The sequence below is a fragment of the Gobius niger genome (genome assembly GCF_951799975.1).
Source record: "Gobius niger genome assembly, chromosome: 2".
Classification (NCBI taxonomy): Eukaryota; Metazoa; Chordata; class Actinopteri; order Gobiiformes; family Gobiidae; genus Gobius; species Gobius niger.
In genome coordinates, this window is record NC_136853.1 from 38,829,328 (window position 1) to 38,850,485 (window position 21,158).

Genomic DNA, 21,158 nt, shown 5'->3' on the forward strand with positions numbered 1-21,158 from the left:
TAAAAGTTTCTCATGAGCTATGACTAAAATGTCTAGATATTTTAGTCGACTAAAATAAGACTAAATAAAAATGAAAATCATCCAAACTTCCATTGACAGTCTGAAAGAGCCTCATATCATGTAAATTCACTGCCAAAGGAACAGCTCTGTGCTTTGTTCTATATAAAATATATATATGGGAGGTTGTGCCAGGCGTATTGTTTTAAATGTTTTAATCTGTAAAGCACTTTGTGATACCTTTCGGTATGAAAAGCGCTTTATAAATAAAGTTTGATTGATTGATTATTCATGAGAATCTCCATGAAGCAGAGGACCTTGATCAAATATGATTAAAATGAATATTATTAATAACTAAATTTGCCTTAAATTTACTCGACTAAAACTAGACTAAAATTGAAGATTTTTGTTTTGACTAAAATTGAACTACATTTTCGTCAAAAGACTAAGACTTTTTACATAACAGGGTGTTGTAAACACCTTTTCTGCTCGCAGCTGACTTTTGCGTTTGTGTGCACTTCCAAAGAGCTGTTGTTCAGCAATGGAAACATGTATATGGGGCTAATAATATCTACAACACCCTGTTTTGTAAATTGTTGTTGTTTTTTAAACTATTGGGAGTCAGAGCAAATAACTTTGCATCAGTGTTGTTTTTGGCAGCCCTTTTACTTTTAGTCTTAGTCTTAGTCTTTTGGACGAAAATGCTTTTAGGTTTAGTCACATTTTAGTAATTTCAAAATGTGATAGTTTTAGTCATGTTTTAGTCAGACGAAAATTAAAAAGGTTTTTGTCAAGTTTTCGTCTGTTTCATTATAAGAAGTTATAATTAATTTCGATAAGTCTTGGAAATTGGGATAAATGATAGCTTCTATTCTATAAGCTTTCTATAGCTTTTGACAAACAGATTACACCACGATAGGCACTGGTAGAAGTGGTCGGCCTACTGTGAACAGTACTTTTCCCAAAAGCACCAACAGCGCTGTCTGCACATACGTAGCTACCTCAACGTGCTTTCTGCGTTCATACGCTACGGTATTGAAAACTGTCCTGAGAAAAATAAAGTCCCTGTGACATGGATGTTAGACGCTCCGAGGAGGATGTACGCGAGCAGTGACCGCACGCCACGGGGAGAGAAAGAGAAAGAGGCGCTGCTGCCCGGCCGCATCATGAGCAGCACGGCGCCGCTCCGGGTCACCTTTACCGGTGTGTTCTCTCACTCTGCGCACAAACTCTGTTTGTGAACGATCTGACGAAAAACGTTCTCCCATTTTTGTCTCGTCTCATTGACGTAAACTCGTAAACGTCTCGTCATGTTCTAGTCCCCAAAGAGCTAATTTTAGCTCGTCATCGTTACGTTAGCGTCATTAAAAAAGGGGGCGTCAACGAAAAGATATCGTTATCGTCTTCGTTGACGAAAACAACACTGCTTTGCATGTGTTCATTTACACATGTGTCAGAACTCCATCCATTCGGACACTTCCGTTTCCGGGTCGTGGGAGCAGCTGTTGGAGCTGCCCAAATCACAGGGACCAGCCTCTATGGCTCCTCCTGCAGGTGGTGAGTCCACAGAAGAACGGCCTCATGGTTCTAACTGGGCCTGTTGGTCTCTCATGAGGGGCTTGTGTCAGAACTCATAAGAAAAAAAAAATCATCCAAATCTGAAAGGGTCTCCTGTGAGGCTGTGGGTGAAACACTGAATGACCCAATGGGATTGGAATAGACTGTTTGCTGTATCTGAGGATTCATTTTCTGATTTGGGGCCCGTATCAAGTATCATACCAAACTGCTGGATAAGATTATTATCATTAGATTATAGCGAGTTTAACCCACCCAGAGAGAGAAGGCCAAAAAATGCAAACTCCATGCATAATAGTAGAATTAAACGTTAAATTGTTGCGGTAAGATATGATAGTGCTAAACCACAGTCACTCAGCGTTACATTTGGGCATGCATGCATTGCCAGCTACTAAGTTTTCTATTTCGGTGAGTACGTTGCTTTCACTGCTCCGTGGATATGTCATATAGTGGCAGCACCTCCTCCATGCTGAATCACATGTGCACCACGCATTCCAGCACGGTCCAGCAAGCCGCGGCACGTGAAGTGAACCCCGATAATCCTCCTGAGTGTAAGTAGTAGTATCGATATCAACAATTTAACACCAGCTTTGACTATGTACAGATGAGGATTTTGTTTTTTCTTCTCCTACAGTGACCAGGAAACGGCAGTTTGACAATGCCTTGGTGGATATGTTGGTAAGGCTTCGCTGGACGCTCTCAGAAGTTAAAGGTGTGGGGTTTAGGGAAATGATGAATGGCTTGGACCAGACCCATGTGATTCCAAGTCGAGAAGAGCTAAAGGCTTTGAGGGATGCGCGGCATGAAAAACCCAAGCAGAAACATATTACTTGGGAATCCTCATCAAGTGATTCTGACTGAGTAAAATAGCACTAGAGTGCCTTTTGTTTAAATACCTTTTTTTATAGTTTAGGCGTGAAGCAGCTATGCTCAGTTCTGCTCCAGAGCAAGATCTGGATTAACCTGGCTATAGCCAGACTGTTGTGTGCGCTCGAATCATTTCGAACTGCACAGCAGCCTGGGGACCATGGACGATATTTTCGCATGGATTTGGGAACCAATCACAGAACGAGGAGGGACGAGTTTACAAATAGAAGACCCACTCTTTTAGTATCCAGATATTATGCCTAAAACCAGTTTGGAAATAAAGGTACTTTTCTCCTGTACTTCATAATGCCAACACAAGTCCCCAATCAATCCCCAAAAGCAGCCCCACGTGACTGAATTCTTGACCTTTTTAGCCATAAATGGCATGTTCACATGAGCTTGTGTCTCATCTGCAGTTTAAGGCACTAAAAGCTCTTAAATTTCATACCTTTAAAAAAAAAAATAGTGAAACTTTAGTACCAATAAATTTAAACAGCAGTGTGTGGACTAACAATGTTTTAGTCTTTACCATATTCCTCCGAAAATTACACTTAGATGAAAGACAGCACAGTGCCTTTCTAATCTGAGAATTTCCCCTATAATTACTCACAAATTAACAAGTAATTTTCTGCAAAAACATTTAATAAATCTGTCTTACAAAGCCAGTATCCTACAAGGAGATGAATAGAATTTCTCTCCTAGTCGCAGTGCACACGATCTTTTTTCACCTCATGAAAACTTGAGTATAAACAGATGTCACTGGCCAGACGTCAGTGCATTGATTTCGCTGCTCACTGGGTCCAAAGTCATTCCCTGGATTCCAGTCAGTGCAGTGCATTTTTTGAGGACAGAGGTGACTTCCAAAACTACGGATTTTATACAACTTCCTGTGATCTATCAATATTGGAAGTCATGTTACTAATAGCAATTCCGTATGCACTTTGGATGAAGGCCATGAAGATGATATGAAGAAAATACAATGTCTCATCTAAAGCCACACAGATTTTGAACAGCAACTTCATTTTGCTACCATATCTGTTCCTATCTATTTAATAAGTATTCAATATAGTGTATTGTTTAAACATACAAGTAAAAACACAGCTGTGGGTCCACTGTCTCTTGGGAGCAGAAGTATTGCGCAACGAGGGATCTGCAGGAAAAGGGTCATTTTGACATTTATGAACATGTGTTTTGAATGGAAAACGTGTCTTTATGATGATGCAAAAACAAATGGCGTGTTGCTGTTAAAGTTACTGCACTTTTAACAGAACAAAACAGTTTGGGCTTCAACAATTTGCTTAATGTCTCTCCCCGATCTTCAAACGCTTTCACACTGAGCTGTCCTGTAATAAAGCATATGAATCAAGAGGAAATCATCAAAAAAGAAGAAAGAATTTGGAAAATAATGTGCTGTTATTACTGTGGCATTTTAATAGTAATATAGTAATAGTATAGTAATAGAGTAAGAGTAATAGAGTAAAAAACTGTACAAATAGTTAATTTATTATCAGTGTTTTCTTCATATGCATATTTCTTCACAGCAAGTTCCCGGGTTAAATTCCTCTATCGTACAGGCCTTTCTGTTTCCTCAAGGTGCCCCGGTTTCCCCCATCAACCCAAAACATGTGCAACTGGGGAACCCTTCAGCCAAATGATTATGACCATTCTCAACAACAGAAGATCCCTGGGCACTGCATATGGGGTGGATCTGATATCACCAAGTAAATAAGAGTCCAGGGCCAATGTCAAAGTTGTTTGCCTGGGACCAATGTTGGTTAGGCTGTTTGGCTGGCTGTAAATTATGTCCTGGGCAAACAGATCCACCCTGCATATGGTCACCCCCTGCTCCTTACGGGTCTCCCCAGTGTCATCCAATGGGAATATCCCTTTATGACAACAATAAAGATGCAGTCATATATATGCAGTCTGAGCCAGAGTAAACTATATTGCTGTGCTCCCACTGTTATTAGAAATAGGAACAACACAAAAGTAGGACTTCACTTTTGTACAATAAATGCTGCTTCTTTGGTGCAACATCAGTTTTCCATCAAATCTCAATTTCTCAAAGTATCTCTGGGACTAGATCTCCACAGCTCAACGTCTGCACCGCCCACTGACTTCCTGCGCATCATTGTCCCGTGTGTTGGTTTCCCAGTGGTGTGAGCTCGTGCCAAACATCCACATCAGTCAGTGTTTTATGCAACACATGCAGCGTTTATATTTCTGAAAGTCTTTTTGTCCTTCCATACTCCAGATGTTACCGCAGCCAACCAAAGGAAATCTGAAGTGTCGTTAAATTAAGTGTCACTGAGCTATTGCCAACGTGCAAACGCTTAAATAAGCAATGCACACATATGGATTTAAAATTTTCCAACCAATAAGGGCAATGTGCTCTATACAACAGTGACAAGTCAATCAGTAATGTACGTTTTTGTTGTTATTGTTGTTTTTTCCTATTGTTTTTCTTATTCTATCTTAGTGAGGACACTCATAGACATAATGTATTACCAAGACCCTAACCCTAACCTTAATCCTAAACCTAATCTAAACCCAATTCTAAACCTAACCCTAAAACCACATCTTGACCCTCAAACAGTCCTTCAAATAAGTGAGGACCACCCAAAATGTCCTCTGTTGGTTAAAAACTCAAACTGGTCCTCACAATGTTGTAAGTACAAGTACACACACACACACACACACACACACACACACACACACACACACACAATCTTGTACTTCAATGTTAGTGAGGACACTCATAGACATTACCCTAACCCTAAGGTTATAGCCCTGAACCCTAACCCGAACCTTAATCCTAACCCTAATCTAAACCCAATTCTAACCCTAACCCTAAAACCACATCTTCAGATTTATTAAACTTTTTTTGGCACGTTGTTCTGAAATGAAAAGTAAATACATTTGGAACAGACTATTTAAGTACCTATCATATCTCGTTTCAGACTTTTTGCTATAGAGTGTGACTTTATGAACTTTAGAAATATGCACTTCGCCCCCCTTTTTTTTCCTCTCTTTCATGAATTTAGTAATTCAGGATATTGCCATCTTTACTCCAATTAAGAAGTATTCTCTACAGAAAATCACTTGAGGACTTTGTTTTATGTACAGTTTGTGTGGGACTGGGGACAGGTCATGTGACTGAATGGACATACTCTGACTGGTGTCTTTGTGACTCTGAAGCAACAGCACACAAAAGCTGCTTTTAGCCTCTGCAATGAAGCTTATTATTATACAGTAATGCCCGAGATGTGTGTTGCTCATCTGTGAATCATCAAAATATGCGTTTATTATGGCCATTGTTATTGTTGTTATTATTGTTTATTTGGTCGTGACAGTGCTTGTTGATGAACATGCCACACCGGATTGTATCTAACAGCTAATATCCAGCCATTGTTCCACATTGACAATGAGTTCTGCTTTGAGCTGGGATTGAACTGCCGACCTTTGCACTCTAGGAGAATGCTGTGCACTGAGCCACTGATTTCTTCCCATCACCACACGCAGATTCAGCAGAAAAGCTTCTCTCATTAATACTAAATGTTCTGTGGAACTGTACTGAATGTTTTGGTCCAAATCATCCGTTTTTTAATGAAACTTTACTTTTGGTATTTTAAATCAGAATGTTTTAATTGAGAAGATTTCCCGATGTAGAAATAATACACATGATTAGTTTCACAACATAGCGTCAACCCAAACAGCCATCAAGCTCCATCTAAAATAAATAAATAAACAGAATAAGCAGTTGACACAGGCTAAGTACTTTTTAATTAAAATAAACGCCAGGTGCCTCAGTTTCTGTTGCTATTAATGATTTGACAATGGCAACACAGTCGGTCGTCTCATGGCCAGAGGGTTGACGGCTCCAATGCCAGCTCACCTATAGCTGCAGACTGACGTGTCCTTGGGCAAGACAATTCACCCACCACCTTGCATGCATGAATAGTGTGTCAGTGAGTGGTTGGTGATGGTCGCAGAATGGCCTCGCGTTTGTCAATCTACCCCAAATGAATGAATACTGACCACAGTGTGTAGATTTGAGAAGCTTTTCAACTCAGCCTTGTAAAGCGCAATACAAGCGTAATCCATTATTGTTGACTCCCATGCAAAGTGACTCTGAACTCAGTGAAAATAGTACTTTCTTTAGACATTTACAATACAATAACAAGTCATTAGACTTATATAGCATATCGCTTTTCCAGATACTCAAAGAAGCTTTACATTTTTGTGCATTATTATAACGAAAGCGAGGCTTCCAATCTACGCCAGCGGCCCCTCCGACAGTCAGTGTACTTTGGGTATTTGGATTTTCTTCATTGGAATGAAAATAAAAAATGGAAAAACAACTTGTTTTTCAACTTTGGTTTGCAAATCAAAAAAGGAAAAAGAAAACAGCCATTTTTCAAGTGAATGAAACATTGTCTTTAAAGGGACTATAAGGAGTTTAAAAATGTTAAAATTAAGTATTTTCCTCCCCCTACATGTTCCAGCCATGTCCTAATGTGTACAATGAGCTCAGACCTGTTCACCACAACTGCCTCTAAAATCCTGTACGGTCACTCAAAAATGTGTCACTTCGGCCCGAATTGCCGTCATGCACGAGCTTAATATAGAAGGTGCAGTTACACATATGGCCTGAGGTGGCAGTAGTGAGTATAAAATGGCGAACTTGCTTCCAGCCCCTTTAAAGATAAAGCTGATTTTTATGTTTATATGTTGTTTTATATGTTTATATGTTTTATATTTGGCAGAGTCTCGTGTCTCCTTTGTGCACAGTGAGGCACTGGTGTGAACCGAAGAGCGCATGATTTTCTCTGTCATCAATGGCCTATTAGCAAAGCAAGCAGAGGAACACATTCACTTTCATCTCAAGTTAGCAAAGGTCTAATGAAAAGCGCTGGAGAGACACGGAAAATATGTTTTAGATAGCTATAGGATTGATCTAATCAGTTTTATGCACAACTACTGTCTCTCTACAATAATGTCCTTCAGTAGATCAGGCTCTTGACTAACTGTTAATAACCTAAACCAGTGTTTTTTTTTATTTGCAAACCAACATTGAAAAACAACAGTTTTTTCCTTTTTTTTTTTTAAATTCCAATGAAGAAAATCCGAAAGTACACTAACCTCCAACCACCACCAACCACTAGTGTTGGGGGTAACATTACAAAAATATATTACTTTTTTTACACTTTTTTTTTAAGGAATATAACACAAAAGACGGGAATATATAGTTACAAGAGCATTGTATGAACGAAAAAAATGCCAAACTCTCCCCGAATAGTATATTCAGCATGACGAATCAAGTTGGACACTGGTGTATAAGATCTGCGGTCTGTAGTCAATGTCATCAAAAAAAAAAAGATGAGAGAATGGGGGAATGTGAAATGAAAAGGAGTGCCCTTTTGCTCAGTGGCATTATTACTATTTTCAGTTTGTATTTTGCGAAAAGTAACTCAAATTAGTGTAACTCAGCTACATTGTTGAAACAGTAATAGCTTTGTGATACAAAAATATTCCACCTGCCCAACACTCACCTAGATTCACCCAGGCTCCCATCCCTGTTGGGATAGGGCAGCCTTGAATTTTGTATTTTCCTAGACTTTACCAATTAAATGCTTGTGTTAACTCAGTTCTGACTACATCAAGCTTGACTGATAATGTAGCGACTCATTTTCCTTTGTTTACGTTGACTGTAAAACATGAAGGTTCTTGTCGCTATTTCGCATTCATAACGATGATTTGATGAGAAGTGGCTAAACTCGTTTGGCACAGCTTATGAACTAACCTCACCCCACACATGCACTGATTTCACGCTCCACTCTATCCCCGATGGGCAGGGCTTTCCAGCAACTCCCCCATGAATAAACAGCAGACAGTACAACGGCACCGAAATCCCGACACTTCCACTATACACCAAACGCAAGACGTGGCTATAACTTTAAGGCACTGCGCGCGGACATCAAAAAAACAAACAAACAAGCTGGACCGCGAACAAAGGGGCTCTGGGCGTTGTGAAGGAGTAGAAAAATGGGGACGCTGAACCCGTGCGTAAAGAGGGGCTATATAACCGTGGCGAGCCTCATAGCGGTGAGTGCTGCGATTGTGTTGTTATGACCAACTGTTTTGCAAGTTAGAAGAGTGAACAACATAGATTCTAGTACATCACTCATTAACAGAAACTCTAAGATGTTTGCAGTGTGTGAGCCTTATCATTCATGCCATGTTTTGCCACTGTCCTATTTTACGCTCCATAAAGTGCTGTTTTTGATCCGATCTGGGTTAACAGTCGGGGTGCTGTGTGCACACTTACATCGCGTACTATTTTCTATACTCTAGTCTACTATGTTGGGACAAATTCAATAAAAAAAAAAAAAAAAGGAGTGATCGGATTATGTTCCTACTGTGCAGCCTCAATAAATCAACTTCAACGCCTTGTATCTTATGGGGGTTGCAACCTGTTTGGTAAAGTCGTGGCACAGTGGGGACTATGCGGAGTTTAAAAATGTTTAAAGTACTTTCCTCCCCCTACATGTTCCAGTCATGTCCTAATGTGTAGAATGATCTCAGAGCTATTCACCACAACTTCCTCTAAAACTCCTCCACTGTGACTCAAAAAAGTTGTTAATTTGGGTCCGAAATGTCATGCACGAGCTTAATATAGAAGCTGCAGTTACGTTTAAGACCTGAGGCGGCAGTAGTGAGTATAAAATGACCAAGTTGCATCTAGTCTTTAAAGGCTCTATACCTGATTTTTTTGATCGCAAACAATGAAGGGGAGGCCGCTAAATTAAAATGTTAGTCGTGTTACAAACTCATTCGTAACTTTCCTAATGTTTTTGTTTCATCCAAATTCTTTACAAGGACAAGTTTATAGGCACATTTCTCACCTTGCAACGTCACTTTTCAGGATCGCATTCACAAAAATGCTAGAGAAATAGCCTGTAAGTTCATTAAATTGATACAAATGTTTTATAATTTGGTGCAAGCTGTTTTCCCCACAAATGTTTGAGTTTACATTTGACCAAAGGAGGATAAAATAATAAGTAAAATCAGGTATAGCTCCTTTAAGGATCTTGTTCGTCAATAAAAATGATTGAATGTAAATGCTACGTTAATCTCTGTGCAGTTCTTGGAAATAAGTTATGCAATGTGTGTTTCCCCCACCTCCCCATTTTGTTCATGTACTCTTGTAATGGATATTGCTCTGAAAACTTAATGAAACCACTTTTAGACAAAAAGAATCCTTATAAAAAAAATGTGTGTCAGAAACCTGCTCCATACCACTGTGGCATTCTTGAGACATACAATCTTCTACATTTTGAAAACTTTAAATACTTTAAATTTGCTTGTATGGTTTATAAAATACTCAATGGACTTGCACCACCGCCATTAAGGGAATTCATAAAACTGAAATCCTCCCCGGTTTATGGTTAGAGGAGAAGTGCCCTTAGACGGACTGTTCTTTCCATCAGGGGCTGTAACATCTGGAACAGCATCTCTCTCACTATAAGAGAATGCCCCACGTTTAACACATTCAGGACTCAATTAAAAAACTGGTTGATCAACGATCTGCTCATTAGACCCTACACAGATCTCCTGGTGCATGACTGAGCCAAGTGTCAGGATCCTCTAAACAGGTGTTGCATTATAAATAACTGTATTATTTATTCTCATAATGTCCTCTGTTTGAACTGTAGGACTTGCACTTGCACCTAAATCTCCTTCTATTGTGCAAGTCACAGAACAAGCATCCAGATGTTATTAATGTATGATTTGTATCAACACTGTTATGTAAGCATGCAGCCTTTTGTAATTGTTGTTGGCATTATACACCTTGCCCAGGGACAACAGTTGAAAACTAGCTTAAATGTTCATTAATGTGTACTGTCCCTGTCAAATAAACTAATAAAAAAGACGGAGAACCAGCTCTCTCCACATTATTACTTTATAGGCCTATGTACAAAGTGACACTTTGTTTATAATTCTACTAAACTGAACGTTTGTCGTTGTTGCAGATTGTAAGCGGCTTGTTGTTGGCCATTACTTTGTTCAGCCACGGATACTTCCACGAGGATGAAGAGGTACTGTCTCATTCTTTACGGAAAAACCACCAATTCATCCAACACATGCAGTTTTTGGGGGGTCCTAAATGTTTTGACTGCCCTAAAGAAGATCAGGTCTTGCTGTGAGGCATCTCTCTAAAATATACAATGGTGGGCTCAGGAGGAGCAAAACTGCAATAAATCCTTGAACCTAAAAGCCCCCTGGGATCAGCAGACAGCCCTGGTCCAACATTGCTGGCATACATCAAATGAGTAGATATTATGTCACAGTCTGTTCGATGCAAGACACAAAGATCTGTTTCATTGCTGCAAACTTGAAGAAATCACTATTATTAATACACACTTTAACACTTCATCTTTAGAAATATGACTATTATTACACCCTCAGTGACAGAAAACAACAGGCAAGGATTTTTGACATATGGCCTCATGTCCAGTGTATTGTTGATTTCTGGAGATTTTTTTTTTTTTTTTAATTCATGCAGTCCTTGTATTTGAAGAGTTTAGTGGTGCTAGGCTAGTGCTAGGCTAGTGCATGTCTATGGTAACTAGTAGCCTGCATTAAAAACAGTCTGACCCAAGCACAGCGCACCTGAGGCAAATCACTTATAACACCAGACAACCAATATGAATGTCTGTTGAATATTTTTTTTTTATATAACCACTGTGCATTTAAAATAACTTATATTTGAGCAGCATCAGCGTCCTAGTTGTAAGCTCGGCGAAGTGATCTGCTAGGTTACCGGATCTACAGTAGTTTGTTTACCTGCGGCCGGCATCTCCATAAATCAACAACACTCTGGATAACTAGGAAATGAGGCCCTATGTCACAAATCCTGAAATGTCCCTTTAACAGCAGTAGGCAAATAATTTAAATGTCTTACCCAAGGGCTCAATGACAGTATGTACTTTGACCCTCCATGTTTCAAAGCCTTGACATGTTGCTTGGGAGACATTGGCCATTATCTACTTATATTGATGTCCTGTTACCGTGTGGTGCTGATCTAATTCTGAGTTTGTTTGGTTTCACAGATTGAGAAAGTGCTCCCGGGGATTCAAGTCATGTATGCGACGTCTATTATCACTATCCTCCTCGTCACCACTGGGTTGTATGGAGTCTGCAAACGCAAGAAGTGGATGTTGATATGTGTAAGCATTGAAAGAGCCTTTTCTTGTACCAAATCTTGAAAACATGCTTTACAAACGTCCCTGATCGTTATTAACTAAAGATTTGCAAGTGACATACAGCTTCAAATACTCAAATAACCAATAGTCTGGGGCTTTTTTACACATTGTTATCTTTATTGGTTATATGTTGATTTCCCGCATCTCTTCTTTTCTTGCAGTACATCGTTGGTATGACGCTGAGCTGCTTGTTACTGAGTGTTTTGAACATTCAAGGAGTGGCAGTGCGGCCACAGGTAACACATTAGAAGAGAGTATTCTGTAAACATGTCATTCAACCACTGGGACATGTCCATGCAAGTAAATGCAGTTTTGTCAACAGCCGACATTTTCAGTTTCGCTAATAAACGCTCAATGGTGTTCATTTGCATAGACTAAATATAAAAAGATGCAGGTGTAAAGGACTCACCAATTTGGCGCCGTAGGCTAGAATGAGCAAATGTGCTTTTTTTCGATCCCAATTCTGTTGGACACACTTTGGATATGGAAAAGGCTAGTTTTATTTAATTGTATTATGATTATCACTGTTGGATTATATATTGATTATCCATTCATTAAAAAAAATCTGATCATGTGCAATTGATCATGTGTGATGCCCAATCCCATCAGACCTTGGAAGCTAAGCAGGGAAGGGCCTGGACGGTTCTTGGATGGGAGACCGTTTAGTAACACCAGGAAGCCTAGCGAATGTAGTGTGTGAGTGAGTGGTTGGTGGTGGTCGGAGGGGCCGATGGCGCAGACTGGTTGCCTCGCTTCCGTCATTCTACCCCAGGGCAGCTGTGGCTACAATAGTTGCTTACCACCACCGGGTATGGAGTGAATGAATAATGCAATGTAAAGCGTCTTTGAGTGTCCAGAAAAGCGCTATATGAAACCGATGCATTATTATTATTATTATTATTAATTGTGAAACGTGTGTACAACAGTTATATTGAAGGAGGAACCTCTCCTTCTGATACTGCGATGTTGTACATGGCTCCCACGATCAGAGAGGACTCGTTTGAATGCTTGAAATCTGTAGTTTCCAGCACAGAAGACCGCAAGTCTCTATCACTTTCTGGTCCAAAGTTATGTCTGGAAATCGGCGATGTTATAGATGGCGGCAGTTTAAAAATTAAAATGCAATTCAGCACCCCCTCCAGCAGATGGTGCCCTAGGTGGCCGCCTGGGTCGCCTATGTCCAAGGGCGGCCCTGAAAGGACTCTTTTGAAATGACAAAGATTTATTTTTTTCAAGATCTATTTTTTGTAAAACCCTTGTTTTGCTCATACACTTAACCTTAAAGGAACAGGCCACTGTTTGTACATACTGGTATATGTTCTTACCTGAGCTTGGAGGAGTTCATTTGTACCTGTCTGGTCTTCACGCATGCCCTCAGTCACGTAAACACAGCACAGACGGCGTTAGCATTTAGCCTCTCCTATAGCCTACAACTATATTGTAAGTCATAATAATACCAGGAGTACTTCGACATCCACACAGTTATATCACAATATTCACTTTACTGTGTAGACGCTAAAGTACTCCTGGTATTATTGCGACTTAAAATATAGTTCCCTTTTTATCCGCTAAGAAAATCCACATTGTTTCATTTTGTTTAACTATTCTTTATCGTGTAACACTTCACGTAATCATATTTAAATAGGGAAAATGTGGAAGAGCTTGGTCGCTTCTATCTTCACCTCGTTTGGAGCTATAGAGGTGAAGCTAAATGCTAAATGCTAACGCCGTCTGTGCTGTGTTTACGTGACTGAAGGCACGCGTGAAGACCAGACAGGTACAAATGAACTCCTCTAAGCTCAGGTAAGAGCATATCTCAGTATGTAAAAACGGTGGCCTATTCCTTTAAAAGGGAATATTTGATAGTTTATAAGATTTAATTTGAATTTCATGTCGTCTCCCAGATAGCTGAAGAAATGAAAGAGCAGTACTTGGGCCTAATGCCTCTCACTAACGCCTCTAAAACGGTCATAAATGGAGTCAATGAGATCCAAACAGAGGTACGTGCATGCATTACTGTCGCAGAGCTTCATGTAATGTGTCCACAAACTTAATATGATTTCCTTTGGTTCCAGTTGCAGTGTTGTGGGCTGGATCAGGGATATCAGGACTGGGGCTACAACATCTCGGAGTCCTGCCTTTGTGTGGAAGATGCGGTGAACCCATGTGTAAGAAACGCCTTGTTATATTGATATTACATGTATTCAACTCAACAACTTAGAATTATAGTCATCTGTACTGGGTTGTTTTAGGGTTCAGGACAGTTTTGCCGTTCAGTAGTAGTAAAGAGGGGGTTTGTCTTGTTCTTAGCCATTGTTCCGATCCAGATAGTATGTTTTAATCATGTCAGTTGGTATGTTGATAGAGATTTTGGGCGTCAGGCATACACTTTGTACAGCTTTGTAAGGCCAACGTGGGAATAATTAATGTGACTCTTTGACATCTTCCAAAAACACACACACATATCCCATACAAAACGTTCCTCACACATAAAAGTGCTCAAAGTAATTATATTTTCCCCACTTTAAACTCTTAACCGAGTGCATTTTCTCCAGTTGAGCATTACAGTGTAACGCCTCATTAGAAAGCTAAGACCTACATACCTCATCAAAGCTTCTTTATGACTGTCGCTGTTTTTTGTCCTTTTCGTTTGTGTTTTCATCACGTTTTTGTTCCTTTTTGGACATGTTTTGGTCACATTCTTGTGGCTTGATCACAGTTAGAAAAGAAGCGAAATGCGGCCAAAACGTGACCAAAATGCAACAACAAAGGTCTTAGCTTTCCCCCTCACCCCCTTCTGCAGGAATTCATCCACCTAAAAGACAGTGTAGGCACACGAGCGCAAAGCAGAGGAGACTGTGCTGTACCTTTCAGGAAAAAAATCTTTTGGTCAGTTGAGCTTTTCAGTGAGGGCAGCTCACACCTGGAACATCAGGAACATCTCAACACTGAGAACCTTCATCAGTAAAACTTTGGCTCCTGGACAATCAAACCAGCAGTCACAGTGTAAACATGTAGGCTGTTTACCAATAGTGTTTAAAATCTCTTTATTTGTATTATTTTATTTGTCTGTGTCATCTTGTTTATAATGTCTGCTTACCGTTATTGTGTGTTAATTGTCTTTTGTATTAACCATCCCATGTCTGTTGTCCTTGTTGTTCTGTGGCCTTTCCTATCTGAGAACAGCAACCTGCCCTGGGACTACAGATGAAAATTAGCCATTGTGGCTAACTCTGGCATATTTACATGTGGACCTTGAGGACTCATGTTAATTAATATGCACTGTCCCATCTTAAATAAATAAATGAGGCGCGACACTGGCCTATAGGTTGTAAGCTCTACAGTCGAGGCGCTTTTCGATTTGGGTAAAACTGGAGGAAATGTGCTCAGTTCAAGCAGGGGTTAAGGGGTTAAATGGATTAATTATTTTAGTATACAGAATATGAAGATCCTATTAAAACTATTTTTATATTACAAAAATGCCTCTATTGCCTCGAAAATCGCACAGAATGTAAACTGCAAATAAATAGATAGAATAAAGCTTAAAGGGATTAAATGTGTTCATGGTACAACTGATAACAACATTGATTTTGTTGTATTGCTATTTACTGAGCTTGTGCAATCACAATGGTACTCCCTCGGTTCAGACCAGTGAGTGGCAATATCTGCTTTTTATCTGAAAATGAACAACCCTCCCTTTTGGCTTCGTGTGTGATGCAGGTGGCAGCGCCAAGAAACAGCAGCTTCTTTGAAAACACAAAAACAGAAGACCCCATAATGATTTATAAAGAGGTGAGAGTTCATTTTAATCCGTGTGGAGATGTGTGCATCATAAAAAAAACACTAAATATGTGTGTGTTCTATGTTTCAGCCTTGTGTCACCTACTTAGCCGCTCATGCCATATTTGCCGTAGACGTGCTATTAGCGGTATTACTGTGCATGCTGTTACTATGGGTGAGTACTTGCTGTATTCCAAGCTTGATAACCTCACACTTCTCTACAATTTGTTTACACATTATTTCTACTTGATCCCTCTGGTAAGACACGTTTAATCAGGAGCTTTCTGGATGTACTGCAGCTGCCTCTTTGCTTGTTTAGAGAGGCCGGTGAGAAGGCTGTTACATCAGGCTTATCAGCTGGAGACAAATCGCTCTCAGTCTATGTTGAACTGAGTTGTCTTTCCCACTTTGTTTTTATTGCCATGGCACACTTTACAAACTTCCTTCCCTCGGCGCCTCTGTCACTGCGAGGTCTCTGTCCTCCCTTCCCAAACCAAAGGCATTCATGTGTTGAGTGAATTGTTGACTCCAAATTGTCCCCAGAGTGAAAGTCTCTGTTTGTGTCTGTCAGTCTGTATGCTGCTGGCATGCTAAGGCAGTGACTCTCCGGGAATCAGGAAAGGCGGGTTTTTCATGGGTCGCAGGCATTTGCCCAAGATGGCTGTTATCAAATATTTAGATCTGGATCACCAACCTCTAATTGAGGAAATTCTGCATTTACCGGTAGATATGATTATACTCTTTCCTGTCTTTGGACCATTTAAAAAAAAAAAAAGAATGTCTATTTGCTACAGTAAATGGTCTTATTTTTTTTATTTCTTGAGCTCTATGGATAGCAAGGTCAAACTGCTGCAGGTTTTTATTAGAAGTTGACATTAATATTAAAATTTTGATTATGATTTGTTCAAAGTGAGAAGTGGGTGGACCCCGGTCTAAGGTCTAAAGCCCCAAAATTTCAGATTACTGTACAGCCTCCATCAGGAACAAAGTGGTAGAGAACGCAGAAGACGATTTGGTTGCACTTTGTTTTAAATTACCCTTGATATATTATACCTACTGAATTTAATACAATGCAACATGCTATGTGACAACCTGTATTAACTTGTACCTATTTAATACCTACACAATGGAATAATGTGTATACATGCGTTTCTAATGACATCAGGCATAGTTCCGGTTGCCATTTTGAATACCGAAGTAGAATTATGCAGTACTATAACATGTAACAATATCTCTTCTCAGGATGTAAATGAAAGACAAAAACTGATTGACAGGGGAATTTTTATGTACTCGTATTCATTGCTCAAGAGGATAACAGTTAAAACATGGCCCCAGAGACGCACGTTTATGTGATATAACCAGCAAATGTGGCACAGATGTATCAGCTCTGTCTGTCGAGCTACAGCAGGGGTTACTAAAGGTCTGCTTCACTCCTCAGACTAAATTAGGTAACACTTTATTTTACACTACCCTTGATACATTGTACCGAACTAAATTTAGTACAATGTAATGAGCTTTGTAACAATGTGTAATAAGTTGTACCTATGGGTTTGGTGCACAATGGAGTAATATTGATTGATTGATTGTTTATTCCGAGTTCAATGTACATTACATACACACGTTTTTTATATTAACATGTGCAGCTTTTACGAAATTTTAACATGCTTTCATTTCATTTACATTTCCACATGCTTCCATATAATACTTTACAAAAACTCGAAAAGGAGTGGGAGGATGTAAACTTATAAATTCCCACCCCTGTAAGTATCATAATTTCATTAGTGTTATTGGAGCCAGTAGCAGGGCAATGTACGAAAACCTGATGGCAACAAACAGCACAACAATCCCAGCCAATCCCAGCTGCAGCAGGCCAACAACACAATATGTATTTGTAGTTTGTAGGTACATAATGTAATAAGACATAATTATAACTCTAACCCTAACCTTAAGCCCTAACCATAAGGGTCTCAAGTCCTATTACATTATGTACTTACAAAGTACTAATACAAGTTGTTCCATTGTGTACGTACTACATAGGTACAAGTTATTACAGAGCACATTAAAGAAGAAACATAAAACCTTTCTCTGAGATTTTTACAGTTTGCCATGTCAACAGAGTCTCTGAGTCAGTGTTTAAGCTGCTCAAGACGTTAGCATGCAACCGGTTTGCAACTGTCAACCACTGACAGCTGATTTAATCAAATGTCAATGGCTTCAACACAATAAACACATGTGTGGCTCACATCTACGAACACTGAGGAAATACTACAGTAACAGTTCAGCTCTGACCTCTGTCACATGTTGTATCCAAGGCTAGATGTTTGTGGTTCACGGCTTTCTCTTGGAGAGGTCAGAGCGGAGCTGTTGAAGCTAAATGCTAACCGGTAGCATGCTAATGTCTTGAGCAGCTTAAACACTGACTCACTGGTTTCTTCTCATAATTAAAATTAATTCACTAGCAAGGACCGCTCCACAACAAAGTGCAATTAAGATTTTATTCACAAGGTTATAGTGTGGAGTGAAACTGGACGAGACTGTGGGTGGGGGCTCCGTCTCGGATGAACCCAGCTCTTCGGGACACCAATATAAGCAGGAGAATCATTGCTGAAATGGAACAGACATGAAGGGAGGGAGGGTGGGATCGACAGTTTCAAACAAACTGAGATGACAACGAGGCTTGGCTTGGCTTGGCATATAATGGCTCGTGAGTAATTAGAGGTGTGGTTAGGTGAAAGCAAGAGTTGTTGGTGCGCAAAGTTTGATAGGTTGAGGCGTAGTCCTGCTCCCGAATCTAGCCAATAAATATTGACTCCATATAACAAAAACCTACCATTATTTTCTTGCTACCAATGTTGCATTGTGTCGATGAGTTCCTTCACCTGCCTTGTGTCCGTGTGCGACTATTGATCATGGTCAGAGAGGCGTTTGTTGCAGACTAGTAGCCAGTTGTCTGCTAGTCTGCCTCAGGGCTGCTGTGGTACAGTCTGAGCTTGACATTAACGTAAGCCAACCAGCCAAACACTGGTATATTTCTGCATAAACTGTATCAACTGTTTGACTCTCACTTGTCACTTTTGCCATGTGATTTTGAATTGTTGTTATTGTTTTAAAGGGTGCATCTATTCTAGCCTTTCCATCTCTATTTAACGCCACCCTTCTCTGAACCTGTCCCTGTCCTCTTTTGACCCCAGATGTCGTCAGTGGTGTTGTGTGTGATCCTTCTGTGCCAAATGAACCGGAAGGACGACACCCCTGCAGTGGTCTACAGCCCCGAAGCCAAAGCAGGAAATTACTCCGTACTTTCAGATGATGCAGAGCTGACATGATCCGTCACTTTGGCCTGTCGTTTTATACCTATTTTCAAATGCAGAACAATTTTATGTGTGTTTTTTAATACTTAAGTTACAATAAAAAGAGATATAACAGTACCAAAGATATACCACTAAATCCCAGTAATATTCTATGTTGTAGAATCCAAAAATGTTGCCTTGGAATGTAATGAGTTACTAAAGCGAAGCACTGAGACTGCAGCCTAGCCATGAATGTTAACAGCCATTTTCTTTTGATATAATTCCTTTTATATTTCAAACAATGATGAGTTATATTGAACTATTTACACATTGTTGACATTGTCGTTTTACTCATGCAAAATTGTTGCCCAAAACGTTTAAATCAAAGGGTTTAAATAGTGTTTGTCTTATTTAGTGAAATGCCATTTTTGTGTTTAACTTCTGTGATCATTGTGTGTATAAAGAGCAAACAGAGCACTGAATCTACAAATGAAATCAACTACATGGACAACTGTGTAATTGGTCTTGACTAAAGCAAATGAATGTCACAGTGTTTTCCACAGTTTGTTTTTTGTTATGTATTGTGCACCGTAATAAGTTTTTTTCCTTTTTTACCTGGATTGTTTCTTCAATTACACTGCCTTACCAAAAAAACAAAAGTCGCCCCGTGGATTGAATAAACTGATAGCGGGTTTAGGTTCAGCAACACTTCGTGGCCAAAGAATGAGATTAGCTGACCACCTGGATATCCTGAATGACCAGGTTATTCCACTATTGATTTCTCCCTCCCTGATGGCATTGGGCAATAAGATGACAATGCGAGGATTCTTTGGACACACATTGTGAAAGAGTGGTTCAGGGTTAGGGCCACCCCCCGCCTTAACCGAGCGCATTTTCTTTGCATCGGCTTTGCCCAAATCTAAAAGCTTCTTAAACTTAAAAAAACTGGTCGCGGTTTAGTCATGTTTTTAAAGAGACTAGATGCAAGTTGGTCCTTTTATACTCGCTACTGCCACCTCAGGTCTTATGTTTATTGTTTATTGTTTATTGAAAGGATCCCCATTAGCGCAGTCATGCTGTCGCTATTCTTCCTGGGGTCCCACTAAATCCATTCACAAAAAGTATAAACAGTATTTAAATCCATACAAAATGTGTATCAATACATCTGTATATCCTACTAAAATCCTATAAAAGCTGTACATAGAAGTAGCACATATTTGCATTCAGAAAGGAATATCACATGACACGTTCATTCGCCAAATTCAATCCATATTTAATTTTAAAATTGTATATATTATATTAAAATTTAAATCTCTTCTTGTCCTCCACTAACGTTAGACTATCTGGAAGTCCATTCCATGCCTGCATAGCTCTATATGTGAAGGTCCTCGTAATGCTATTCGATCTTACTGTTCGCAAGAGAAATTTTCTGGCCGTTGCATGTCTGGTTTTATATTTGTGTTTCTCCTGGCCGAACAGGAGATTTTCATACGTGATTTTTGGACATCTAGTCGACATAATACTTTTTACTTAGGATAACAGAGAGTACAAGAGTCTGTTTTTCACTGACAACCATTTTAGTTTACTCAGCATTTCTTTTGTGCTTGTCATGTAGTCACAGCCTAGCACCATTCGTGCTGCTCGGTTCTGTACTACTTGTAAGGTTTTTATCCCTTCAGATGTTGCATTTGACCAGACTGTTGGACAATAGTCCAAGTAGGACAGTACCAGCGCTTGTGTGATTAGTTTTGTAGATTGCTGTGTAAGACAGTGCTTGTATCTTTTTATCATTGAGATCGCACGTGCCATTTTTACCCCTATCATTTCTATATGTTTGGTCCAGTTTAATTTACAGTCCACTAAAATGTGTAACTGCAGTTTCTATACTAAGCTCGTGCATGATGGCACTTTGGACCCGAAGTAACAACTTTTTGAGTGACAGTGCAGGATTTTAGAGGCAGTTGTGGCGAATACTTCTGGGCTCATTCTACACATTAGGACATGGCTGGAACATGTAGGGGGAGGAAAATTCTTAGTTTTAACATTTTTAAACTCCGGATAGTCGCTTTACGTATTGTTGTTGCCTTTTCATTGCTTTTTTGGTTGTGTTTTTGTTGTTTTTGCTACATTTTTGTGGCTTTTTTGCAACATTTTTGTGTCACTTTTTTGTCATGTTTTTGTTGCTTTTTCATTGCTTTTTTTGTTACGTTTTTGCCATGTTTTCTGCACTTTTTGATGTGTTTTTGTCCCTTTTTTTTTTATTTGCCGGCACATTTTTGTTGCTATTTTGATGCTTCTTTTTTATTTTAAGCTGTTAGATTTGGGTAAAGCCAAACTGGAGAAAATGTGCTTGGTGCAGGTGGGATTTAAGAGGTTAACCCCT

At 39.6% G+C, this 21,158-nt stretch overlaps 1 protein-coding gene across 1 annotated transcript; it reads left to right on the forward strand.

The window, feature by feature from the left end:
• Nucleotides 1-8,319: 8,319 nt before the first annotated feature.
• LOC306960170 (tetraspanin-8-like) lies at nucleotides 8,320-19,122 on the forward strand. The gene is made up of 9 exons (XM_079552532.1): nucleotides 8,320-8,544; nucleotides 10,473-10,538; nucleotides 11,553-11,669; nucleotides 11,867-11,941; nucleotides 13,610-13,705; nucleotides 13,781-13,873; nucleotides 15,426-15,497; nucleotides 15,577-15,660; nucleotides 18,677-19,122. The coding sequence occupies exons 1-9, from the start codon at nucleotides 8,485-8,487 to the stop codon at nucleotides 18,809-18,811; spliced, it is 798 nt and encodes a 265-aa protein (XP_079408658.1). The 5' UTR covers nucleotides 8,320-8,484; the 3' UTR covers nucleotides 18,812-19,122.
• Nucleotides 19,123-21,158: the final 2,036 nt, after the last annotated feature.

Bases quoted from the DNA above. Each gene is read 5' to 3' on its own strand.
- LOC306960170 (XM_079552532.1), top strand. From the start codon at position 8,485: ATGGGGACGCTGAACCCGTGCGTAAAGAGGGGCTATATAACCGTGGCG. The intron at 8,545-10,472 runs GTGAGTGCTGCG...TCGTTGTTGCAG, and splicing joins CCGTGGCGAGCCTCATAGCG to ATTGTAAGCGGCTTGTTGTT. The intron at 15,661-18,676 runs GTGAGTACTTGC...TTTTGACCCCAG, and splicing joins TGTGCATGCTGTTACTATGG to ATGTCGTCAGTGGTGTTGTG.